The 24,923-nt window shown below is 35.5% G+C and overlaps 5 protein-coding genes across 5 annotated transcripts; 2 read left to right on the forward strand and 3 right to left on the reverse strand.

Moving 5' to 3' along the window:
• Window positions 1-798: 798 nt before the first annotated feature.
• Window positions 799-3,635, reverse strand: LOC18611565 (ras-related protein RABH1e). The gene is made up of 6 exons (XM_018127420.2): window positions 3,378-3,635; window positions 2,830-2,900; window positions 2,148-2,236; window positions 1,817-1,928; window positions 1,377-1,467; window positions 799-1,111 (listed from the first exon to the last, which is right to left on the reverse strand). The coding sequence occupies exons 1-6, from the start codon at window positions 3,492-3,494 to the stop codon at window positions 965-967; spliced, it is 627 nt and encodes a 208-aa protein (XP_017982909.1). The 5' UTR covers window positions 3,495-3,635; the 3' UTR covers window positions 799-964.
• A 1,221-nt stretch (window positions 3,636-4,856) lies between these two features.
• On the forward strand, window positions 4,857-9,139 carry DOT3 (Phototropic-responsive NPH3 family protein). The gene is made up of 6 exons (XM_007047891.3): window positions 4,857-5,182; window positions 5,371-5,440; window positions 5,971-6,866; window positions 7,007-7,271; window positions 7,352-7,480; window positions 8,465-9,139. The coding sequence occupies exons 1-6, from the start codon at window positions 5,034-5,036 to the stop codon at window positions 8,831-8,833; spliced, it is 1,878 nt and encodes a 625-aa protein (XP_007047953.3). The 5' UTR covers window positions 4,857-5,033; the 3' UTR covers window positions 8,834-9,139.
• A 395-nt stretch (window positions 9,140-9,534) lies between these two features.
• On the reverse strand, window positions 9,535-10,372 carry LOC18611567 (Ribosomal protein L23/L15e family protein). The gene has a single exon (XM_007047892.3). It carries the CDS (start codon window positions 10,241-10,243, stop codon window positions 9,716-9,718), a length of 528 nt encoding a protein of 175 aa, XP_007047954.3. The 5' UTR covers window positions 10,244-10,372; the 3' UTR covers window positions 9,535-9,715.
• Window positions 10,373-10,673: 301 nt separating this feature from the next.
• On the reverse strand, window positions 10,674-14,200 carry LOC18611568 (Nucleotide-sugar transporter family protein). Its single transcript, XM_007047893.3, has 7 exons — window positions 13,862-14,200; window positions 13,087-13,135; window positions 12,762-12,988; window positions 12,157-12,355; window positions 11,923-12,066; window positions 11,603-11,677; window positions 10,674-11,191 (listed from the first exon to the last, which is right to left on the reverse strand). Exons 1-7 carry the CDS (start codon window positions 13,942-13,944, stop codon window positions 11,030-11,032), a joined length of 939 nt encoding a protein of 312 aa, XP_007047955.3. The 5' UTR covers window positions 13,945-14,200; the 3' UTR covers window positions 10,674-11,029.
• Window positions 14,201-17,311: 3,111 nt separating this feature from the next.
• Window positions 17,312-24,402, forward strand: ASN2 (asparagine synthetase 2). The gene is made up of 15 exons (XM_007047896.3): window positions 17,312-17,676; window positions 17,787-17,925; window positions 18,889-18,984; window positions 19,119-19,260; window positions 19,886-19,981; window positions 20,190-20,284; window positions 20,947-21,108; window positions 21,556-21,636; window positions 21,734-21,955; window positions 22,092-22,226; window positions 22,758-22,838; window positions 22,982-23,068; window positions 23,153-23,260; window positions 23,641-23,941; window positions 24,111-24,402. The coding sequence occupies exons 1-14, from the start codon at window positions 17,597-17,599 to the stop codon at window positions 23,872-23,874; spliced, it is 1,758 nt and encodes a 585-aa protein (XP_007047958.2). The 5' UTR covers window positions 17,312-17,596; the 3' UTR covers window positions 23,875-23,941; window positions 24,111-24,402.
• Window positions 24,403-24,923: the final 521 nt, after the last annotated feature.

Below are 24,923 nucleotides of genomic sequence, written 5' to 3' on the forward strand. Positions count from 1 at the left end.
CCAGTTGGTATTTGAACCTTGGGGATATTGGTGTGGCGGATGAAAAAATAACTTCAAAATTGTACCTGATAATAGTAACATGGAATTTGGCTATTGTGCCAAACGCTACCTTCCATCTCCTTCACCCACAATAACTACTTTTCTCAGTGTTTATTTTTTGCTTGATAGTAACACATATGAATTTGGATAACTCCAAAGAGCGTCTCCTAGCTTGGGTCTATTTAAGAAATGGCTGTGATGGGGCCTATTATCTTTATGACTCGATGATGGCTATAACTCTTAAAGGACCTTGGCTTGTTTGGATATTAAACAAACATTTGACCCAAAACAAAAAGAACTTGTTAGGCACAGATACTCTTAAGGTTAGTCCCTCTCTGCATCCTTTTGAAAGTCAATTCAGCAACCTTTTTGTTTTCTTTCGGCCATACAGTAACCTACTTTCAGTACAATGCTTTAACAACTCAAGCTGACTAGCCGTTGTTATCCTCTGTAGCTCCCATATGCACCAAAAAAAATAGAATGCAGAACAATGTACTTTTATTTTCAGTATGATTTATATAAAGAATGGAATCTGTAGAAAATTCTCATAAAAAAATCATTACGAGCATTAAAGCTCCCAATTCAAGTCACACAATGAATGGCTATATACTAGAAGGAATTTTCTGAGACAAATAAAATACTCAACACAATTGAACTCTAGTTACCACGACGCATGGAAGAAAAGCTCCATAAACTACGAGGAAAATAACAATAAGAGATGTGAAACAACCTACCGTAGGACCAGAAGCGTAGGCCAGCTTCCTGAAATATCCAGAAATTGGATCGTAAACTGAAGAGCAAAAAAGATTTTGCTCTGGAACAATCTTTTACGGCTGTTTGCTAAATTCACTTGTGTATTTGATAGCTGAAAAAAGTGCTTGAATGCTACTTTTTCTCTCTTAAGCTTTTAGTAAATACATTTCTCTTAACATGCACAACCCCCTCCTTGTTGTTCTGTCTTCTGGGATGAATTGACAGTAGGCTTCAAGTTCACATCAACCATGTCTTCCTGTTTTGTTGAAGAAAGAGTTTCCATCCCAGGTAAGGCAGCAGCAATCTTGCGGAAGAGAGGCTGCAATTTCACATTCACAAAAAAACTGGAAGTTAACAAAGGACAATGTGAAGAATACCAATGCATTTACATAGACACGATGTGGCAAGCACGCTATAGAAGCAGATCAACGTCGACAAAAGACAAACCCCTAGAATAAATTATAGAAAGAAATTACAAGCAAACAAATTTCGTCCCCAAACTGCACTGACTCTTTAACAAAAAGAATATATGGAACACTAAGTAATATTTTGTTATGACTATCAAATAGTGTTTCCTTTTTTACCTTGATATTGAATCCTGCTTTTGCACTGGTTTCTATAAACATGACTCCAAATTCACGAGCCTTGTTATCTCCTTCCTCTATAGATACCTGCCTGTTTAATCACCAAACAATATAAATGGAAACAACATTAAGAATTACTTGTAGGATATAGGTCAGACTGTTACATGAAATTCCCTTCAATTTCATTCTTAGACCTAAATATCATATTGAGAAGAGGTAAAAGCATAGAATAGAAGCCTTGTATAGAGATATCAATATGAAAAAGGAAAAACATGCAAATCAACTTTGCTGGCTTTGGTGTCAGTTGGAAAGCTAAATAGATACTCTGTAAATGAGATTTACATGTTAAATTTGATTAAAACCTAAGAAAAGAAGCTCATTGAAATCCAACAATATGGAAATTCAATCTGAAAATTTTAATTTCCCAATTCATGACTAACCTTTTATCAACCAGATCAGTTTTGTTCCCGACAAGGACAATAATGACGTCACTGCCTCGTTCTGTGCGTACCTCCTCAATCCACTTTGAAGTGTTCAAAAATGATTGCCTATCTGCAAGGAGATAGCCAAGTCAGGATTTCAAATAAATAAGGTAAACAAGTATGGCAACATTACCATATAGTGATAATGGTTTTCAAGGGACAGCAGTTTACCAACATTATCATAACGTCAATTAACAAAAGCTTTTTTCTCATTGTCTCTCATCTAATGAACTAAAAAAGAAAAATAATAATGAAAAAAAAAGAAGTACTTGGGTTAGATTACACTCACTAGCTACATCATAGACGATTACTGCAACAGAAGAATCTCTGATGTAGCTTGGGATAAGACTCCTGAACCTCTCCTGCCCAGCAGTATCCCTGTGAAATTATAAGATAAAACTAAATGAAGCTAAGATTGGAAAATTGAAGAGTATATGCTTGATGAAAAACTGAAAAACCAAGAAAATTAGATTAACCGGCATGTTACACTTTACTCCATTATCAAACAGACCATTGTTACAAAAAAAACTTCAACCAAGCGTGATGACTTTGACATTGATGGCTTTTGACAATATTCTTTAAGAGGATAAAGAAAAAAACAGAAATTAATAAGCTTCCATTTCCAAAAGTAGTGGCCTCTTCTTACTGGATGTAGAGGAAAGACGGGGATTCAACAAGAAAAACTGGTTTTCATTTGTCATGCGTCATGCCCATCACCCACCTCTTTAAAGCTCCACCGCTGATGGTAAATTAAAATGCCTTATGAAACAATTAACCTCCTTTTGGATCTAATTTGTAGTCTAAGAAATAAGTAATCAAAACAAATGCCTTAAGTTCACCAGAAACGTGCTTATGTTCATTCAACAATTTATGGCAACGGCTCCAGAGCTGAATAAAATAAGTGTTCAACAGAATTATCCAAGATTCTAAAATTTTAAAGCCACAGAGAGGAAAGGAAGAATTTATATTACCAAAGCTGCAAACGAACTGTTCGATCTTCAAGATACATTGTTTTTGACAAAAAATCAATTCCGATGGTAGCCTGCAATTGGTTTACATCAATAAATCGCGAGCAAAGTCTTCTTTCAAAAGCTTAAAAATATTCAAGGAAAATACACATATGAACACCCCTCAATTCAAGTATTCTAGGATCTAATGGAAGAAATTTTCAAATTCAATTAATTAGAAATATTTATCATAAAGGAAAAAATTAAACTGCTCCCAAAAACCAAAAATAAAAAAAAATCAAGATCTGTTTAAGCTACTACGCAAAATTGATTATAATTCCTTGTACGTCACAAACCAAGCATTTTTAAACTACGGTCACTTCGCTCGAGATCAACAACATAAGGACAGACGATATTAAAACCGTAATTAAACTTCGCGGTCAACAAATAGAATACGGAAAACTAAATCAAATTAAAACAATGTATGAAACAGAGGAGTTTAAGAAACGGTCAAATCTTCGTTGAATCTGCATGAATCAATGAAAAAATTACGTCGAATCACGGGAGATTACCTGGTAAGTCGTGTCGAATTTATCGTACATGAAGCGGGTAATGATGCTGGTTTTACCAACGGATTGATCGCCTAAGAATACCAGCTTGTATTTCGCCAGAGGAGACACCGTCGCCATTTTTCAATTTGCTCGTAAACGCGAAAGTTTCAGATCTGAATCTCGAAAGAAACTGAAATTGTAGTTATTATTACTATTATTATTTAGATGGAGATGGAAATGAAAATGGAAATGGAAATGAGGGAGAGGAAGAAAATGAAGGAAAGCTTTGAGTTTAATCCCTTTTATATAGGGAGCAGGAGAAACCGCCAACTATGACGAGGACGGCCTAGTCAAAATCTTTGAACCGGTTTTCTCCTTTCCAATTTTACCCCCCATCTTTCTTCCCCATTAACGACGCTCAATGATCGCTGGCCGGAAATTTTAATTACGAGATTAATCCTCTTCCTTTTTGAGATTTATTTTTGGCAATTTGTCCCTTTCTAGTAATAATTTATTCATGGAGCTGCAAATAGATCCCAGTTTTATGAAAATACAGATTAAATAATAAAAGCCGAAATTGCTTAGCTTTCTACATTCTAGCTAAGGAAAAGAACCTTCTAACGGAGTTCACGCGGCAATTCACACATTTCAGGCAACGGAGAAGGAATTTAACCTTGTTTCCTTCCAATTATTATTATTATTTTTTTTATAAAAACCCAACAAATTACCAGCTTGTCAAGCTCTTCCAACCACCTTTTCCCCTCAAAAAAGGAACCTTTTTATTGTGAGGAAATCCCGAAGAAGAAAGGATGGTGCCACCAATTAGTCTTACCCCTTTCATAACAAATAGCTTCATTGCATTGCATGGCATGGCAAAGTGGAACAACTCACAACATGTTACTCAATCGAAGGGAATTATTAAAAATAACAAGTTTGCAAAGAGAACAATCAAAAGTCAGGATTATGGTGTAGGCAGGCATCCCACTTTTCTTAGATATATGAACGAATCTGAGCAAACCTATAAAGCCAGGATTCAACCAAAATTGATGTTGCAGATCACATGAAAGGAGGCTGTCACCAAATGCATGCACGTGCAAATGCATACAAAATGTTCATGACAGCAGGCCGGGATTTTAACTTCTGTCACGTTGCTTCTTCGAAAGCCAGAAAGGGTCTATCAACTGTGCCTCCAGAGCCCAAAACAATAAAACCCCTGGGATTACTGTTAGAAATGAAGTGATCCTATTTTCACACACCTTATGGATTACATCATTATCGACTTACGGTCTCAGACGTTAAGTTTCCTGGTAAAAGACATGAACTTACACTAGTATTAATAAATGTGGGAAACGGTCTGTCCGCCTTCAGTGAGCCACACAATCATCATGGAATAATGCAGGCATACGTGGTTGAGAAATTGACAAATCATAGCCAACATTCCCTCCCTTATAACATCAACCTTGATTGATCTCCTTCGATTTCTTTCAACAGTTTCTGTAATTAAAAAAAACCCCACTGAAGTGAGCAGCGCACCAACCAAGTTGACCATCTGTCTCTTCCAGCCACAGACTTTCTTCTCACATTTATTCTAACTCTACCCTGCTTTTATTTCATAAATCTCTTCACCAATATAACCAGTAAGAAACTCAGTAACATGTCTGCCGGAAGAGCATCACTATGAAGAAGTCTCTTCAAATGGCTCAGCCACGAAGTCCTGGTGGGAGTGATGCCGGTGGCAGTGATCATCAAGCTTATGATCAAAGCATCATAGTTCCAAACAAACTCATCACTGTAGCTGATAGCCTCGAAAGGAAGGAACTTCCATGGTAAAACATGCATTCCTTGCTATTCAAACACCCGAGTTTAAACTAGAATTGGCAACATAATAACTGATTTGTAAAAGGATAATATGTTGAGATGCGGAAGCTGCTTGCTTCTCCTTCATTACCATTTGTTTCAAAGTAATTTGCTGCAGCTCATGCTTCCTTTTCTTTTGTTGGGTGATTTAATGCAGGTTTGCCACGTCTCAAATCCCCACAGATTTAGCAATCCAAGTTCAAGAAGCAATCTTTAATGTTCACAAGGTAAATCATAAAGATAAATAAGATTTTGCACAACATCTGATATAACCTGCATAACTATGATGAGCAAAACAAAAAACTGCATAACTATCAGGACCCCTTTCTTTTCTTATTTTCCTCTTTTTTTTTTTTTAAGCCTTCTTGAGCTAAACTAAAGTAGAGAAGTATGGAATAAATGTTCCATAAGAACAAAAATAGAGCAAAACACAAAGGAAGGGAGCTTTACAAAGTTCCAAACCCCTCATGAAGTGATGTGTACTATAGGTAATAAACAAATAAAGCATTTGTGACCCTGTTTTACCACTAATTCATCATTATCAGAGTTCTGACATTCTAAAATTTTTCCTAGAGAAGAAAAATCTGAATATTTTCTGGCCAAGTTGGAAGATAAAGGAAACCAGTTACTCTTTCAATTTACTCGTGTCCAATAAACACAATAATCTTAACAACTTGAAATTATTAACATATAAAAGAGTGCAAAGCCAACCTTGGTATCAAACTACTAGCTCTCTAATCTCTTTCTCCTGAAACAGTATCCCTTGGTATCAAAAAGTGGCTACTTAGGGCAGCTGGAACTTCGGCCTTCAATCTCAAACTTTGGGTATGATCTCAAGCTTGAAAATTTTCCAGGTGGATCAGAAACGTTTGAGATCATTCTAAAATTTTGTTATGGTCTCCCAGTAGACTTAAACCCCAACAACATAGCTGCACTAAGATGTGCATCAGAATATCTAGAGATGACAGAAGAATTTGAAGATGGAAATCTCATAGCCAAGACAGAAGCTTTTCTCACATTTGTAGTCCTGGCATCTTGGAAAGACACTATTACTGTCCTCAAATCTTGTGAAACCCTATCCCCGTGGGCAGAAAACCTCCAGATTGTCAGAAGATGCTGTGACTCGATAGCTTATAAGGCTTCAAGAGAGAACTCATCAACTGGAGATATAGTTAGTGAAGAAACCTGGTGGTTCAGTGACGTGGCTACCCTTCGCATTGATCATTTCATGAGGATTATGACAGCAATTAAAGCAAAAGGAACAAAAGCAGAGATCATAGGCAAATGCATAATGAATTACGCAGACAACTGGCTTCCAGACATGGATGAGGAATTGGAAGGACTGAGAGGATATGGACTTGGGAAGAGTGAGTTGCAGTTCAGTATTTTGAGAAGAAAGGAAGAAGAGGGTGCCGGACAAAACAAGGAGCAAAAAACAATTATTGAAAGCCTAGTAAGCATACTTCCTTCTCAACATGGAGCTGTTTCATGTAAGTTCTTGTTGCAGATGTTGAAAACAGCCATGGTGTATTCTGCATCACCTGCTCTGATATCAGATCTTGAAAAGAGAGTTGGAATGATGCTGGAAGATGCCAGCGTAAATGATCTACTGATCCCTAATTATAAAAATGAAGATCAGGGAATAATGGTAAAGTGAGTATTACTATTTAACCTCATTAGTAGATTGTCTAATTTAGCATGCCAATCCAAAAAGAAAACCTCCAGAAGAGTATTCCTTTATAACCATGCAATTCGACTTATTTATATTCCTGTTCATTTACCTTCCTCAACAGTTCACCTGAACAGCGAACAATGCACAATGTAGAGGTGGTGCAAAGGATTTTGGACTATTTTTTGATGCATGAACAACGGCAGCAGCAACAGCAGCAAAAAATAGGGAAAACAAATGTTAGTAAGCTATTGGACAATTACTTAGCAGAAATAGCCAGGGATCCGTATCTTTCCATCACAAAATTTCAAGTTCTTGCCGAATCCTTGCCAGAAAATGCTCGATCTTGTGATGATGGTCTCTACAGAGCCATTGATACCTATCTCAAGGTTACTTGTCAAGTCTCTTATGCTATTTAGATCATTTGCTGATTTAGATCTTAATATTTAATTCTTGATATCATTTTCAGACTCATCCCTCACTATCTGAGCATGACCGGAGAAGGTTATGCAAAATAATGAACAGTGAAAAACTATCATTTGATGCATGCATGCATGCTGCACAAAATGATCGGTTGCCCCTACGAACTATTGTCCAGGTAACTTATGTCAGAACTTTATATTCAAATTTTTCACTGCATCAGTTTCTTCTGTGAGTTATGAAGAATTTGTACTGTATCAGCTATCAAGAGTCAACTCTTAAAAAGTCTTTTGTACAAAACTCCCATTTCATTGTTCTAAAGTAAACCAAATGTACCCGGTAATACTGTAACTTCAGGGACCTATCCTGAAGTTAGATTAGAATTTTTGGACCAGGAATCACAACAGCTTGCAATCTAAATATACCTGACAGACCCGTGAAAATGTTCCTTAAAGCCTTGTGTACATAGCAAATCCACAACTAAAACCATGAAAGCATTTTATGGTTCTCATAGTGCTAGCTAGTAGATCTTCATCTTACAAACCAGTTATGACTACTGTGATAAATCATCCTTCACGCATTCAGAGGAAAAGTATATTATAGAGGGAGGTTGTCCACATTAGGCACACATGCATACCAATGATTTTTCCATTGATACGCATATCATTTAGCGAAAAAAAAAAAAAACAAAAGGCATCTGATATAAGTTCACATTTATAGCAGGAAAAGCTCAAATCAACTATAAGAGTACAAAACTAAGAGATAAATCAACCACAGAACGATTAAAACCATTATAATCTAATTTATATAAAAATAAATTTGTGTGGGTGTGTGTCATTCACTAGAGAAGAAGGCAATCACAAGGCCAATAGAACAATTATGGACACCAAAAGGTAACGTTTAGATGTTTCCCAAGAATTAAACCATCTAGTGCTTCCAAAATAGCAGCTTATAGATTTCACTGTAGAGAGTTCAGACAACAAATAAGAACTCATCTAGATTACAGGCCCCTGATAACATAACAGTGAATAAAATGCCATCAGAATGAAGAGAAGGAACATCAAGAAAAGCTATTGACAGTCTGATAGTAGACAAAGTCACCAGGCACTAAACCCTGCCTCTGAGGGCTAATTAGTGTATGATCCATCAACTTCATATGCAGGTTTTATTTTTGGAGCAAGCAAAGATGAGGATGGCAACGCAAGGAAAGGAAACATTAACAAGAGAAGAAAATTCCGAACAAGAGGAACACCGACAATCCACAAACACAGAGATAAAGAACCTCAAATCAGAACTCGAGAATGTAAAGACAAAGATGACAGAACTACAAAATGACTACTCTGACCTGCAACAAGAGTACGAAAAGATAAGCAACAAGCACAAGAATGCATCTGGTTGGAGTTTGAATTGGAGGAAGATTAAGAACTCTTTCCACGTGAAGCCAGAAAATGATGACAATGGAGATGGACAGCAGAGATCAAATCCAGCTGGCTTCAGACTCAGCTTTAGACGTAGGCAATCAGCATCATAAATTTGTCAGCAGTAAGAATCCTGTAATCTCAATGCTCAACCCAGCCAATAGCCTCAACAGCATTATGCGCATTGTCTTTCCATTTTTGACTAGTTTATTCCACAAGGTTTAGATTGAATGTTAAATTAATACCACATCTTGCCATATAGAACATCCCTGCATCTCTCTCTTACAAAGGAAAGATGCAATGAACATGTTCATAATGGAAAGGGGACTGTAATCCCAGTCATGTAAATCTCAACAGTCTGTTATTAGACCATAAAAATTGTTCATAAAGGAAAGCGAGTTATGATCTCTATCATGTAAGTCTCAAAGGTTCTGCTGTTATCAGACCATAGCACATGTTCATAATGGAAAAGGATCTGTCATTTCAGCCATGTAAATTTCAATTCTAAACATAGTCTTTCTTACTAATACTTTATTACAGCAATCCATGAGGTAGACAACAACTTAAGATTTCTAAGTGAGCAGCTAGAAATGTGTGTCCAGTGAAACAGAAAACAAGCAGGCATTCGGATTTTTCAAGTAGGCAGGGATGATTCGTAGAAGTTGTTTGATCAACATAAATGCTAAATCCCGAAGCAAGCTTATCAATTCCATTTTGGTTAAACAAGTTGCTTAATACTCAGCCTTGCACGATAACCACAACAACCACGCTACTAATTATGCTCTATTAATCAAACAAAAACTAAATTAAAAAATTCAAGCAACAAAACTAAAACCCCATTTCATAATACCTGATAAATATGCATCATTAATAACCTCTCATCAATAATGTAAAAAACATTAAAAAAAAAAAAACCTTCTTCATGATAGTCCAATTGTCCCATTCAACCCCTTATTTTAAAAAAGGAAAAGGAAAAACCCAAAAATCCTACCTACCTAACTAGCCCTCCTCATGCTGCTCCAAGGAAACTTCACCTCTCCACCGCCGCTGCTGCCGCTGCCGCCACGACCCGAGGCGTAAGAAACCTTCCCCTTCCCCTTCTCAGCTCCACCATTCTTCATGTTCCCATCAAGCCAATGTCTCTTCTTTTCCCCTTCTTCCACAACGTTCTTACTCTTACTATTCTTATTAATACTCTCTTTTTCCTCTTCAATAATCTTAATAGGGAAAAGGTTCTCGGATATTGAAAGAGGGGTTCTTAAAGTGACGTAAGCTTTCTTGTAATCGGGTTTGGCGATTAAGAAACCACCGCGTTTCTTCTTCTTGCCTTCCATATTGAGAGTACGGACTTTTTCGACGTCGAAACCGTAGAGGGATTCGAGGACGCGTTTGATCTCGATCTTGGACGCCGATGGGATGGTTTTGAGAGCTATTTCTTGAATGTTGGTGAAGGTGTTTGGCATTAGTAGCTTGATTGGAAGGTTGGCGAAGTGAACAACTCGTCTTCCTAATCTACTTGCCATTTTCTAATTTCTTTTTTGGTCACTCTGGTTTCCTGGGTGGAGCTCAAGCATTGAAAATGGCAGCGGAAGAAGGTTTTGTGAGGCTTTTGCAGACGAAAAATGGCTTGTTGGGTGCTTGCTCTTACCGCTTTCTCTTGGGCTGGGCTAGAAATCTATTTAGTATTAATGGGCCGTCAAGATAACTTCGTCTTCCAACAAACAGTAAGTGAAAAACCCGTCCTGAATCAAGGAGATACCTCGGCAAAAGGAGAGATTATGCGCCAATTATCAAGTCAAATGCTCAAATAAAAATATAATAATATTTAATTTTTCATTTAATGCCTTGACCACCTGTATAATGAAATAAAAATGATCATAGCTGCCGCCGTGCTCGGACTATTTTTTGGGGGGCATAGAATTCCTCTAAAAACTTCTAAAGTACACACAGGAATTGAATACTGATTCTGGTATTCTTTCTTTATTGCTTTGTTCACTGAAGCCACTGTCTACACCGGAGTACTATCACATGCATGATTCATTTCAGACAATAGTGCACTGCTCGAAAAGGTCAGACTAAATCAAATCAATGTCCTTCTTCTTCCCAATTTCAGTCAGAATCAATACCCAATTCAACATGTCCTGAAATTGATGAACGCAAGTACAATATGCCTTCTTCATTTGCCTACACTAAGTGGGTACAATAACATCCTAAAGGATTCCTTTTACCCTTCCCCTAAAACTTGGGAAAACAAATGGAAAATGTAATAATCGAGGCCACTCTCAGAACCCCTTATTTTCTGCAGGTTATTAGGCTTCCTTCTTTTTGACTCTGTATGGATATTTCTGGTATATTGAAATGCTACTGATGACAAGTGGAAGAGCCACGAGACAATACACTGATGGCGGCTTTCCTTCAAAAAGGAACTGCAGCATGGCTGTCACAAGAAGTGCAGAAACAATGACAAACCCCTGCACGCATTTGAGAAAATTTTGCTACCATAAGTATCATTGAGACAGTGATGTGGTATGGAGATAAATTCAAACAATAAAATATTTATGGCATAAATGGAAGAGTGATTGGTCCTTCAGCTTTAATAATACCCTAAAAAGGGTATTCTGAAATCTGCATTCCAGCAGATGATCCAGGACACTTGGCCTCCCATTACCTCCACCCCTCTTTGAAGTCAATACATGGACTAGGAAAATTACAAACTAAGAAGTGGCATCAATGGGTTTAAGTTTGAGTCTTTTTTTACTTGATGATTTACAACATATGCAATTCGATGGCCCTTATGTCGACCTGCAGCCATCTATCATCACTCTATCCTTCAATACTCCATCCTACTTAGTCACCAATTACTTTTATGTAGTTATGCTTACCTTTCTCACACCACCAGCAAGGCTGGTGACAAGGCCAACAAGAATCCCACCAAGAGCATTAGCTACAACTGGAATCTGGAAAAATAAAAATAAAAAAGGAAGACAATTGTATTTAAACTTTATGATGTATGTATCACAGCAGTTAAAACATAAAAAGATTGCCAAAATAAACTTACAGGCATCCATAATATAGATCTTACTAAACTAACTCACAAAATTCCCTACCCAGTCTTATTCTATCCTTTTCCTGCTTGTGCTAAACCCAAGAGCATCCCCATATCTCTCTAGAGAAAAGTTTCCAAATAAAATAGGACTATTACCAAAGTTAGTGGAGTCCAACCATAAAAGAATCCATGGCGTCTGATAGCTTCTCCATCTGGAGACTTAGAGGTACTAGCCAGTAAGCACAAGCTTCCAACAATAGACATTTCTACAGTCATCAAGTACGATGAGTGCTTCTTAACCTGCAATAAACAACATATTAAGGAACAGAGAGAAAACTAAGCCTTTATACTAATTTGTATCTTCAAAACCGAAGACTAAACATTTCTCACCTGAGAAGCCCATTGACATAATGCAGAAGCTAGACCAGAGAGCACAGAAGCAACCAAGACTGGGACAATTCCATAAAATAGAATTTGGTCAGGGTCACGACTATTTGAACCTTTGCTAGAGCCCTCACCAATGCTTAGAAGAACAGCTGCCATAATCAACAAGAAAAGAGCCCCAATTTGTTGAATTGACTGCTTTTGCCTGCATAGAAGCACCACAATCAAGCCAAATAAGCTCACAAGGATCCCGACAATACCATTACTATTCAATCCACGTCAATAAATGCCTTATCATGAAAATGATACCATTTTTCAAAGAAAAACAATTAAAGAACTATCAAATTCATGCAAAATATATAATAACCAGTAATTAAGTCATTTGCAAAACTCAAAAGCAGTCCAGCAAATCAGTAAGCTATAAGTTCAGAGCAGCACAGAATAATGAGTAAAATATATAAACATGAACATGGTTCTAGCACCCATAGGAACCAGTTGGTCTGTACTAAATTCTCTAACTGAAAGGAGACAATATCATCTAGGCAGTTTCTTTCACAGGACAACCCTCAAAGGAGATAGATGATAGACAAAGGAGCTGTTGAGAAAGATACCTCAGTATGATATATGTAAACAAGGCAGTGAAAAATATTTTTGTCTGGTTCAGCATTGAGAATGTAAGTGAATCGAGATTCCTGTAAGATATCTGCAACAAACTGTTTTGAAGTGCATAAATCGCGGCTGGAAGACCTGATGCAGTCAGTGAGCCCACCAAAGTCCATTCTTTCGCCATTTTCTTTAAAGTACCATCTTTTGCCATGAGAATCAGAGCACATATAACCTAGTAAGCATATTCAAAAGTAAATGATCTTGGAAATTGATATGCTTAAATGTGAACAGAACCAGACATAAAGTAAAATAAAGCATACGCAAAATTACCTTAGCTATCTCACATGTCAAGACTGATGAAGTTACAATTACTTCTCGTCTGTAGAAAAAAGATTATCATGAGTTAAAAACTTGAAAGAAAAAATTGTTCAAACATACTCAAAGTATCAGAGTGAGGGGAAGACATTTATAGCTGTTACCTGTGGTGTATCAATCCATATACATGTGTGCAGACGCACGTGTGTGTTCGAGTGTACAATCATTATTAAACTGAATGTACATCCTAGCATTTCAAACTTTAAAAGATCGCATTAAGATATCGAAAGAAAGAACCATGAAAATATCTGATCAATTGATGCCAATGAAGATACTTAAGTACTAATTATATAAAAGCAGCAACAAGCCAAGACAATGCTTCAAGTTCAAGATAGAAACACAATGGTAAAAATGCAAATGAAAAATCTCAAAGTTTTAACAGGTCCAAAAATAAGCTGTCTTCGAGACAAATTCAAAGGTCTCTCTACTTATGCTGCCAATCTTAAGAAGAAAAAATAAAAACTAGGCAAAATCATAAAAATTTCACTACAACTTTGCCAAAAGCTCATGATAAACTAATCCTCATAAAATACAACAAAACTTTAGTTCCTTTGATCAGTTGCTAATTTTTCCAATCTCCACCATAACCGAAAACCAGATTTCGAAGTGATCAATCAAAAGGTAAATTAAATTAAATCCAACATTTGATTAATTACGAGCCAAATCAAAAGGTGAGAATTTGAGTAAACAGAATTTAAATAAATTAAAATTTGGAGGAAAATATTATTACCTGGTGAAGCGTTTGGAGATAAGAGGCTGCGCTCCATATTGAAAAGTCAGCAAAATGGAGTAAAGCCAAACGCGTGGACTCATTGTCCCGGGGTTCGGAGTCGAAGCTTTGGGCTTTATCGCCGCCACAATTGGCGACCTTAACGAAGAAACTTTTGCAGGATTTTTTCTTTACCGTCTCAACGTCGTTCTTCGCGTTGCTAGTCTGGTTGTTTTGCTGGCTGATGCAATGGGAGATGGATTTAAACTGGGATCGGAGAATAATTCCCTATGACAAGAAATCCCGGTTAGTCTTGCGATAACCGTTTTCGCAAGTAATACAGAATAACCTGAAACGGCGTCGTTTTATTTTCTTCGGTTTAAACCCCCTCAGATGTCAAAACCCAAAGACGGCCCCAAAAAACTATATGAAAAGAACGTGTAGTATTACAGGTTTTACTCGATCGATTTTGGAATGAGTTTTAATTAGGTATAATAACTCAAATCAAATCTTGACAAGTAAGCCGTTAAGTGCATTTGAAAGAAATCAGTAAATTATCATATAAACAAAATTAATATTTATAATTAGATAAAATTTGTTATAAAACTAGATCAAATTTATACATCGTCTAACTTGAAACTTTAAAAGCTTCCTTGATCGACGGCTGGCGCATTCAGAACATTTGAGCAGTAGCCCAACATGTGTATCTTGACTTCGATTACTCGAAATGATCTAATGGGTCCTTTGGAACGCACGCCTGTACGGCACAATTCTTTCGTTTTAATTACTGTTACCGTGACAGAAGAGGGGTCAAACTTGACAGCCGCTGAAAGAAAAGGAAGGGCGCCGACACATCAGGGATTTGTAGGCATTAGGCAAGGTAAGGCTGGGCCAAAGATTGTATTATTAGTAATTTTGTTTTTTTTTTCCTTCCAATTTTAACATGACAATATTTTAAACTCGAAAGATTCCGAACGTTTACGTACAACTAAATGCACGTTTGGGAAAGTGCAAAAAAGGGACATTTCTTGTAATTTAATGCGGTGTAATCATTTTATAATGTTTGATTTGTGTTTTGTATAAAATGAATAGTGAATAGTAACGTGATTCCATTGTAATGCCATTACAATCCCTCATGGAAGGAAATTAACTTTCCCTTTACATATTTCGATCCAATTTCATCTCCAAATCGTCACTTCATATGCTTCCTATTCTATTGTCATTGATGTAATTTGTTTTGATCTCCTTGAAGGGTCTTAGTTAATCTCAACTTGTCAAAAAAAAATTTAAAACCCATGAAAGAAAGATAGGGAAAATCGTTTGAGAGATCAATTTTGTTATTTACTTTGACTTAGTATTTTTGTAGATTTAATCAAATTTCGAATCCAAAAAAAATCAATAATCTTTCATTTGAGTCAGAAAAAACACTATATATAGTGAAGATGTTTATAATTAATAAAAAATTTTGGAGAAGAGTTTTATTTGCTCTTTTTTTTTTTATCTCAGCCTGATTGATAGGTTCTTATGGATAGTTTTCTTTTTGTTAATGGAGTTTATGAGATGTACTAGTTTGTTTTTTTTTTTTTTTTGAATATCTAGATGCTCTTTGATTAGTAGGACAAGGTTGTGCTTATTTTGCTGTTGGATGGGGCGGGGATGTTCTTTGTCCTGCAGGACTTTTTTGCTCTTTTGCAGATTTGTTCAGGTGGTTTGGAGGTTCGGTCATTCTCTTGTTGGTTGTTCTTGTTCAATAATTAATGAAATTTTGATTTTTTTTTTAAATAATAATATGGGAATTTGGGAGAAATGAAGGTACAAATGGCTAAAACCTTGCTTCTCCGCTCACATGTAAAATGCAAGTAAAAAATAGCAATTTAAAATCCTCAAATATTTTGTGTCTTGAGGATTTAATTTACCAATGGTTTAACTTTGTTGGGAGAATACATTTCAATTTTATTCTACCATCCAAAGGACATTAATATTAATAGAAATTATTATAAAAATAAATTTATAATATTTAAATAATTAATAATTAAATATTATGTTATTTTTATATTGTTATAATTTATTTTAAGCAATAAAGTTTTAAAAGTTAAATATTTATTCATAAAAAGAATGAATTTATTTAACTTTATATTTTCATATATAAAGATAATTTAATAAATTAATATTATATTCTCAATAAATTATTTTCAACCCAAACATTACAATATAATATTTTCAACAATCACATTCTATACAATCATTATTATTTTTATATTATACCAAATATTATAAAATTATATTCTTAACAATCACATACTCAACAATCAAATTACTAATAAAATATCAAACATCACTTAAAAGACATTCTTTCTTTGTTAAGTCATAATAAAATTAAGAGACATTCTACTAGTGAGATTTCAATTCAATTTAAAAAGTGTTTGAATTCTAATCTTATTATCAGAACAAAGTTTTGGATTCAATCAGCTCCCATGAACTGAAAGTTGGGCTTATCTCCCCCGACAAGATGTTATCAATAGTGAAAGGTTCAACTCTTGAAACAAAGGTGTGGTGGGTAACTAAGAATGAATGCAAAAAGGTGATGCGTTGCGGACAACTTGTACACAAAATGACACTTTGTGGTTAAGAGTTGGCTTAATGGCCAAAGGGGCATGGTCATTAATAATTATTGCCAGCATGCGGGAGTTGATCACAACTCACGATTAAACAAGAGGCAATCGTTGAGCTTCACATCTAACTGTGCTACCTTTAAAACAGGACATAAAAGTGGTATATAAATGAAGAATCTAAAAATTCATTTACTTAGGCTTTGGATTGAAGTAATGTACAATACATTTGTTTTGAATCGTTTTTATGGAAAAGTAATTTAAATATTTATTTATTTTAAGCAATGTATATAATTAATATTTGGTATTCCTCGTGCTGCAATTTCTTATTTTGGACCTAATTAACTTGTATAAACTATAAAGTTTTTTAAAACAAGTAAAAACGAGACAATACTAATATAATTTATTTTGAAACTGAAAACAATAAAATAATTAATTGAATGTGTTTGAAGTGAATAATTTTACATATTTGTCATGAATAACTGATAAAGTTGCAAGAGCCGAAAACAGTTGCTCTTAAGAATAATTTTAAGGACTAGTAGTATATCTTTTCTTTTTAGAGCAATTTAGCAATTATGCTTAGAGAGTTTAGAGTATTTTACGTAAAGAAGTTTAAATAATTGAGGATGGGACTCTTATCAGTGTTGCTAGTGCATATAGATAAATATAATGAAGAAAGATTCCATTTGAATCTCGCAAAGTGCTGATAACCTTAGCAAGATTTAAAACAAATGAACTAATTCCCGGGTATGATCGCAGACATCTCAACTCACAAGAGACCCATTTGATGAAGAATCGAACGATGAGGGTCTGAGGTGCACCATATAGAAAAGACTTCACGTAACAACTGAAAATTTGTACGGTAAAAGATCCAAGATTCCCCAAACGATTGACCCCACCTTTAAGAATCTCTTTCGAGGGTCAAAATTCTGAAAATTCCAAAACCCTAATAAAGAATTTCAGTAACAGTCTGTAGATTTGGTAACTGGCAGAAAACAAGGGGGAATCTTGGCCAAAAGCTAGTCAAAATCAACGGCCGTGATTGAAGGACGCTTATTATTTAAATCACAGAATCTACTCACATTCCTACTGATTCCTTCTCAGCAGCCTCCACCCTTCATTCGAAACCCAGCAACAAAGGTCAGCCATGTGCGGAATACTTGCAGTCTTTGGCTGCGTCGATAACTCTCAAGCTAAACGTTCCCGTATTATCGAACTATCTCGAAGGTGATTTTGAATTAGTTTTTAGCATTTCAAACATTTGTTTTTTCTTTTTAAAAAAAAAAAAATTTATCGGTGGAAATGATTGTTGATTTTGATTGAAATGGAGAGTGTAGATTGAGGCATAGAGGTCCTGATTGGAGTGGAATACACTGCCATCAAGACTGTTACCTTGCTCATCAGCGTTTAGCTATCGTAGATCCGACTTCAGGAGATCAGCCCCTCTATAACGAGGACAAGACTGTTATTGTCACGGTATACTTTCTTTTTTTTTTTCAAATATATTTAGTTTATTTGCTAAATGTTGGAAGTAATGAGGGAAATGTAATTGTGTCTGGTATTTGAGACATTGGTATGGTGATTTATAATTATGAAAATAAATATTTTTTGATTAAATTACATGGAAGTGTGTACTTCGTGTGTATCAATTTCCATTTGTTAAGACCTTTCAAAATAAAAATTCCATTTGTTAAGTTACTGTTTGGCTTGCTTGTGCTGCTGGTTTATTTAACTTAAAATGTTTATTTGGATATAAAAGTAAATAATGTTTTTCAATAATTAGAAATTAAAATTATTTATTTCTTTTGGGAAACAAAATATATACACTTATGTTAGAATTTGGTGTTGCATTTTTATGTAGAACAAAAATGTATGATTTTAGTCATTTGTTTATTTTTAACTAATTATGATTTTATATTCTAACATTTATTTTTGTGTTATAAACTTATAATATATATTTTTTTGGAAGAAAAAATGCAAATAAAAAAAAGCAAGAACTAAATGGAGCCTAAGATTTTTCTTACTTGCTCTTTATATTTGCCTTTTATTTTCTCCAAAGTTGCTAAAAGGAGTGAAAAACAAAATTGCACATAATAATAACAAACAAATGCTTAAAATATAACATCGATTCAAATGCAGTAGTTCTATATGAAAGCAAAATTATGCATTTTTTTTGTTCTTAATTTTTAAAAATATTATTTGCTTTTTTCAACCAAACATGCTTTTTCCTTTCTGGTCATGGAAGCACAAGATAAATAGTAAAAGCAGAAACCTACTGGAAATATGATGATTTCCACTTTCTTCATCTTGCCATGTTCAATAATAATAAAAAAAATATTATCTAGATTTATTTTCTTAATCTTAATGTAACATTGTGGTGCCACTCTCAATTAGAATGCAATGTTTGATTTTCATTTCATGTTTGGTTGATGATTATAGGTTAATGGAGAGATATATAACCATAGACAATTGAGAGAAAAGCTGAAATCCCATCAGTTCAGAACCGGAAGTGACTGTGAAGTGATTGCTCACCTTGTAAGTACTTGAGAGTTTGGGCATTAAATTCAGTTTTTTAGATCATTTTATTTTCCTGTGTGTTTTTCATGTTTTGTGGGGTTTTTTTACTTAATTGTATCCTCTGTCCTAATTTGGCTACTTACCTTTGCCAGTATGAAGAATATGGAGAAGATTTTGTGGACATGCTGGATGGCATGTTCTCGTTTGTCCTTCTTGACACTCGTGACAAAAGTTTCATTGCAGCTCGAGATGCTATTGGCATTACCCCACTTTATATCGGATGGGGCCTTGATGGTACGAAGTTTTCCTTCTTGTAGGCACTAACCATTAAGTCGTGGTTGTAGTTTACTTTGTCAATGGCATTATTGGATTTAAAAGAAGCTTCCTTTTCTTTACACTTTTGTGTCAATATCCGAGCAAGCTTTTGATTCATGGTTCTATTCAGATGTCTAATATAGAGCAAAAGTTTAGCTAGTTATTAGGCTAATTAGCTTGTTGTTTGTGAACCTGGTCTTGGCTCCAATGGTCGGCCCAACCCCCTTAGGGAGTAGCAGACTCATATATTAGGTTCAACCACCCACTTCTTAAAAAATCCAGAGGTTTATCCGATTAAAGTTTTTCCAGAAAGAGAAAAGTTCTGTGATAATGAATATCTAGGAATAATTATCTTTTTCCTTGCCCTTTTGATTTTTTTTTTTTGATAACTCAATGTAAGTTGTAATTAAGAAACATGCAAAACATAAAGCTAGCTTGTGGTGCTGGATGTGTTCAAGTTTGGTTGGATTTGATGCTTTGGGCTTAGTTCTTTTGTCTGTGCTTGATTAATAGTTTTCCATTTCTAATTCTAAGTTCTTATTTACCCCCTCCTCCTTGTTATGGATGCATACTTCTACGCTAATTAATGTAATTTACTTTGCAGGTTCGGTATGGTTTGCTTCTGAGATGAAAGCTTTGAGTGATGATTGTGAACGATTTATGTCTTTCCTCCCAGGCCATATATATTCAAGCAAGCAAGGTCCTTTTTCTTTTTTGGATATTAAAGTTCTTAACTTGCTTAAGAATTGATCATAGAACTTCTGAATGTTGTATGGAACATGATATTCTTCTCTTCTCAGTTCTGCTATGAATTTTATAAATTCCCCTTTGTTTGTTAATGTTGCATGCAGTTCCCTTGATATGTTGCATGCAATTCCCTTGATATGTTGCATTTGAAATGTCTGCAGGAGGGCTTAGAAGATGGTACAACCCCCCATGGTACTCGGAGCAGATTCCTTCAACTCCATATGATCCCAGAGTTCTACGGGAGGCCTTTGAGAAGGCATGCTTTAGACCTCTTTATATTCTTGTTTTGATTTTATTGGTTTTCTATTATCACTTTGGAATTTCATGTCTTTATTTTTTCTCTCATTTTGCTAAAACATGGGTGGAAAACAGAACATGTAATTGAATCTATTTTGTGAAGTAAGCAGTATTGACTAAGTAGTCACCATGGTATTACTGTGAAGCGGTCTCATGCTACTGCAGTAAAGCATTGTTCAGAATATGGTAGGAGAACCAATTGAAACGTCTTTGCCTCCCTGTGATGAGGGCTCCACCCTTCCCCTGATTGATTAGGGTCAGCTTAGTTTCTGGAATCTGCTTTATCATTCTTTTTGTTCTTGTGCCCACCTTCTTTTTAGGAGAAGCTTTGATGCTGACTGTATGGCTCTTTCTGTAATTCTGTGTTGTCCTTTTCCAGTAGTTCTCTGTCTGTCTGATTCAAATAAGGAAAATTGTTAATGAAATATTTTAAAATTCTTAATATTTGTTTAAGGATTTTTGTTGTTTTGGTGGATCAGTCATCTGAATCCTTGAAGAGGCACATGCATTTAGCATTTGTAATTGTTCCCTTGACTTTATATTAATAAATGCTGTTGGACTTACTTCTGTGCTTTTCCATTTATGTTTCAGCACTAAGTTTTACTTGTGAATTTATTTTAGGCGGTGCTTAAGAGGCTCATGACTGATGTTCCGTTTGGAGTGCTGCTATCTGGAGGGCTGGACTCATCACTTGTTGCTGCCGTAGCTTCCCGTCACCTAGCCAATTCAGATGTTGCTTGCCAGTGGGGGTCACAGCTACACACCTTCTGCATTGGTTTGAAGGTCTTTAATACTCACTTTCCTGTGGCTCAGCTATACATTCCATATCCTCTTACTATCTTGGTTTTCTTCGGCCATTAATTGATGAGTGAATTTGTAAAAGATATGCATGTTGATTAGATATATTTGTTATTACCTTAAATGCTATGGATGTTTCAAAGTGAGTAGCTGATTGATAAATCAAATTCTTCTTCTTTGGTGCTTAATAAATCAAATTCTTTAACTATTCATTGAAGAATGCTGTATACTTGCATTGTGAACTGCTACTAATAATATGCAAATAATCTTATGCAAATTAATTTTACTAATATCTACATCCTTTCTCTTTCTAGTTGTTGGGATGAATTTCTGCAGCTTTTAATAGCACAGTCTACTTGATCTTATTTTTGAAACATAACTTGATTTTTTTTATCGCTTTATTTGAATTATCTGTGACATTTTGTTTTTCAGGGTTCTCCTGATCTTAAAGCCGCAAGAGAGGTAGCAGATTATATTGGAACTCGTCATCATGAGTTTCATTTCACTGTCCAGGTAATTTCCTGCTTCATTCAAAAAAAAGGATGAATATGTTCGTTTGAACTTTTGGGACTAAATGATTAAGGTTCTTTCTCCTATTTTGACCTATCAGGAAGGAATAGATGCTTTGGAGGAAGTCATCTACCACATTGAAACATATGATGTGACAACTATTAGAGCCAGCACCCCCATGTTTCTTATGTCAAGAAAAATCAAATCTTTAGGAGTGAAAATGGTTCTTTCAGGGGAAGGTTCTGATGAAATTTTTGGAGGTTACTTGTATTTCCATAAAGCACCTAATAAAGAGGAGTTTCATGAAGAAACATGTCGAAAGGTATTCCAGATGACTGTTACTTTTTGTTTTCCTGGATTTTAGTTAAGGAACTTGTGGAATCGATACATTAGGCTTGATTATCTGAGTACCTGTTGTATAATGTTGGCTTTCTGATGGTGTTCTAATAATTCAACAGATCAAAGCTCTTCATCTTTATGACTGCTTGAGAGCAAATAAAGCAACTTCAGCATGGGGAGTTGAGGCTCGTGTACCCTTTTTGGATAAAGAGTTCATTAACGTTGCAATGAGTATAGATCCAGAGTGGAAAATGGTATGATACTTGTAGATTTTTCATTTACATTACATACTCTGGTTTAAGTGTTGAGAAAAGGGGTGCTGTGTCCATCTATACTGGAATAAATTAGACACAAGCTTTACGGCCATCACCTGAGAATAGTAATGAACACATAGAGGTTATTTTCCATATTAGCTTTATTGTTTATTGATCTATCTCCAGTTTTTCCTGCGTGGTTATCATTCCTGGCTTCATTTGTTCATTTGTTCATTTGTGGGGTTAGCATTTCACTTTGTAATGTGGTGTCATTGGCCATTCTTAAATGCAAGATATATTTTTGTTTTTGGTGCTTTCATCCATTGTGTAAGGTGGTAGTTGGTTTTCTAAGTTTTTTTATTCGATAATGAGCTGATGCAAATGATAAGTGTGGATCAGTTACTTGAGCACTACTTGCTAGTTTCTCATGTTGGTGAATGAAGAGTTATAAAATTTGTTTTCATATTTAGACATTCTTTGTGCAAGGGAATGTAATATACACTTATGGTTATTTAAGTAAAATTTTTGCAGATAAGGCCTGATCTTGGAAGGATTGAGAAGTGGGTGTTACGTAATGCATTTGATGATGATCAGAAGCCATATCTGCCAAAGGTGGGTAAATCTGCTTTCGCAACATTCTTGCCATCTAGCAAATGTACTGGGCTTTATCATTTTTTCTGGTCCTGTTTCCTTTGACTATAAAAATTTACGGGAAGTAGTTGTTCTTGAAACTGCCTTTTTCCTCTCTGTTTCAGCACATTTTGTATAGGCAGAAAGAGCAATTCAGTGATGGAGTTGGGTACAGTTGGATTGATGGTTTGAAGGACCATGCAGACAAACTGGTAGGCTTAATTGTTTGTAGTTCTTCTGGGAGACATTTTCCACTTCGCTGCATAAAAACAATCTATTGTTTCTAAACTTGACAGGTCACCGATGCAATGTTGATGAATGCAAGCTTTATCTACCCTGAGAATACTCCAACCACAAAAGAGGGATACTATTACAGAACTATCTTTGAGAAGTTTTTTCCCAAGGTGTTGTATTGTTCACTCTCTATTTTTCCATCCATTTCTTTTATGTGTATCTAGAAAGGGGCATATAGCAGTGTATTCCTCTCAATGCAATTAATTTTATGTCCTTCAAGTTCACAACTAGAAATTAACTTCTATCCCTTGAGGAGAAATGGGATTCTTAGCCAACAAAGGTGTAAAAAAGGCCTAGATATTGTGAGATTATTGGGCATGTGAGACTCTAATTCAGACCAAACAAGGATAAAAGATGCTCTATGTGATTAAAATAAATACTGAAAGATTTTCTGAACCAAATACACCTCTAGCATATATTTTTTATTTTGTCTATTCCTTTTTTCATCAATTTTCTTGATATTGCTTATTAATCCTCCAATTACAAGCAGAATGCTGCAAGGTCAACCGTTCCAGGAGGTCCAAGTGTGGCCTGCAGTACTGCTAAAGCTGTGGAATGGGATGCAGCATGGTCCAAAAATCCAGACCCATCTGGTCGTGCTGCTCTTGGTGTTCATACCGCTGCTTATGAGGAAGCAGTGGATGGCAAGCCTGCTGATCTGAGCAATGGTCCTCCCCAGAAGATAAAAAAAGGAATCGTCGAAAAGACTGCAACAGTTGCTTAAGGGAACTTATTGAGCATCTTTATTTGACAGCTGACTGGTAGACCAAGTTGGTTGCTGAAGTGAAAAGGTATTTTATTTCACTGCCAATTGTTAAATTCTATGTTAAGATAAAATAGGCATTGACTAAAACTTTTAGTTCTTTGGCTAACCAATGTTGACGATATATAGATATTCTAAGAAGCTGCCATAGTTGACTGATTTGCTAATGAAAAGCATTTTACTTGTAATTGCCTCAGGTTGATTGACATCAATTTTGTACCCAATTCTGTGACACTCATTTACAACAGCACTGTGCATCTTGAAGTGCTGCAGTGTCATATCAATCCAAACGTTAGAAGCTGCTTTCGTGTATTTAAGCCTTTCTCCTTTCCCACCCGTTTCTCCCTTGTGGTATTGAGCTCTTGGTTAGGCTTTGTAGGGTTGTTGCTTCATCATCAATCGGTACTAGCTTGTTGTTCTGGGTTTCTTATGCAGGTTGTAACTTGAAATAACTAATACGTTGTGTAATGTTGTTTCCTTTTGCGTCAATATTTATTTCTAATATTTGTTGCATGCACAGCCTGAAATAAAAGATAGAAGAAAAAGCTGGAAGTTTCGACCTTTGAACTTTCTTCCAAGTTTAACACCATAAGCCTATCCAATCCTTCTTTCGTTCTCTTTTCCCCCCCTATGAAATTCGAAAGAAATAACAAAAGGCCAATCCCGCAGCCTCCATCTTACAGGCTTGACGGATGTATTGCGGAAGATTTAAAATTTCAAGCTAAAGCTGAGGCTTGGAGAAAATCCTGTTTTAAAGGCAAAAAGATTCTTCAACATTTTCTAGTTGGGCACGATTGAACATGTTGATGTGCGAGATAATGAAAGATCTATTTTATTATGTGCCCAGAAAGAAAATCCATCATGCTAATATTTGAGTTACTTAAAGAGAGTGAGCAATGAAGCTGCCAACGGCGTTGATTAAATGAGAGATAAAAATGAAAACTAATTGATGAAGCTACCAAAAACATATTAATTTTGAGGCTTTATATATATATATAGTTGAATGTGCG

The sequence above is a fragment of the Theobroma cacao genome, chromosome 1, assembly GCF_053813885.1.
Source record: "Theobroma cacao isolate CCN51 chromosome 1, ASM5381388v1, whole genome shotgun sequence".
Lineage (NCBI taxonomy): Eukaryota > Viridiplantae > Streptophyta > Magnoliopsida > Malvales > Malvaceae > Theobroma > Theobroma cacao.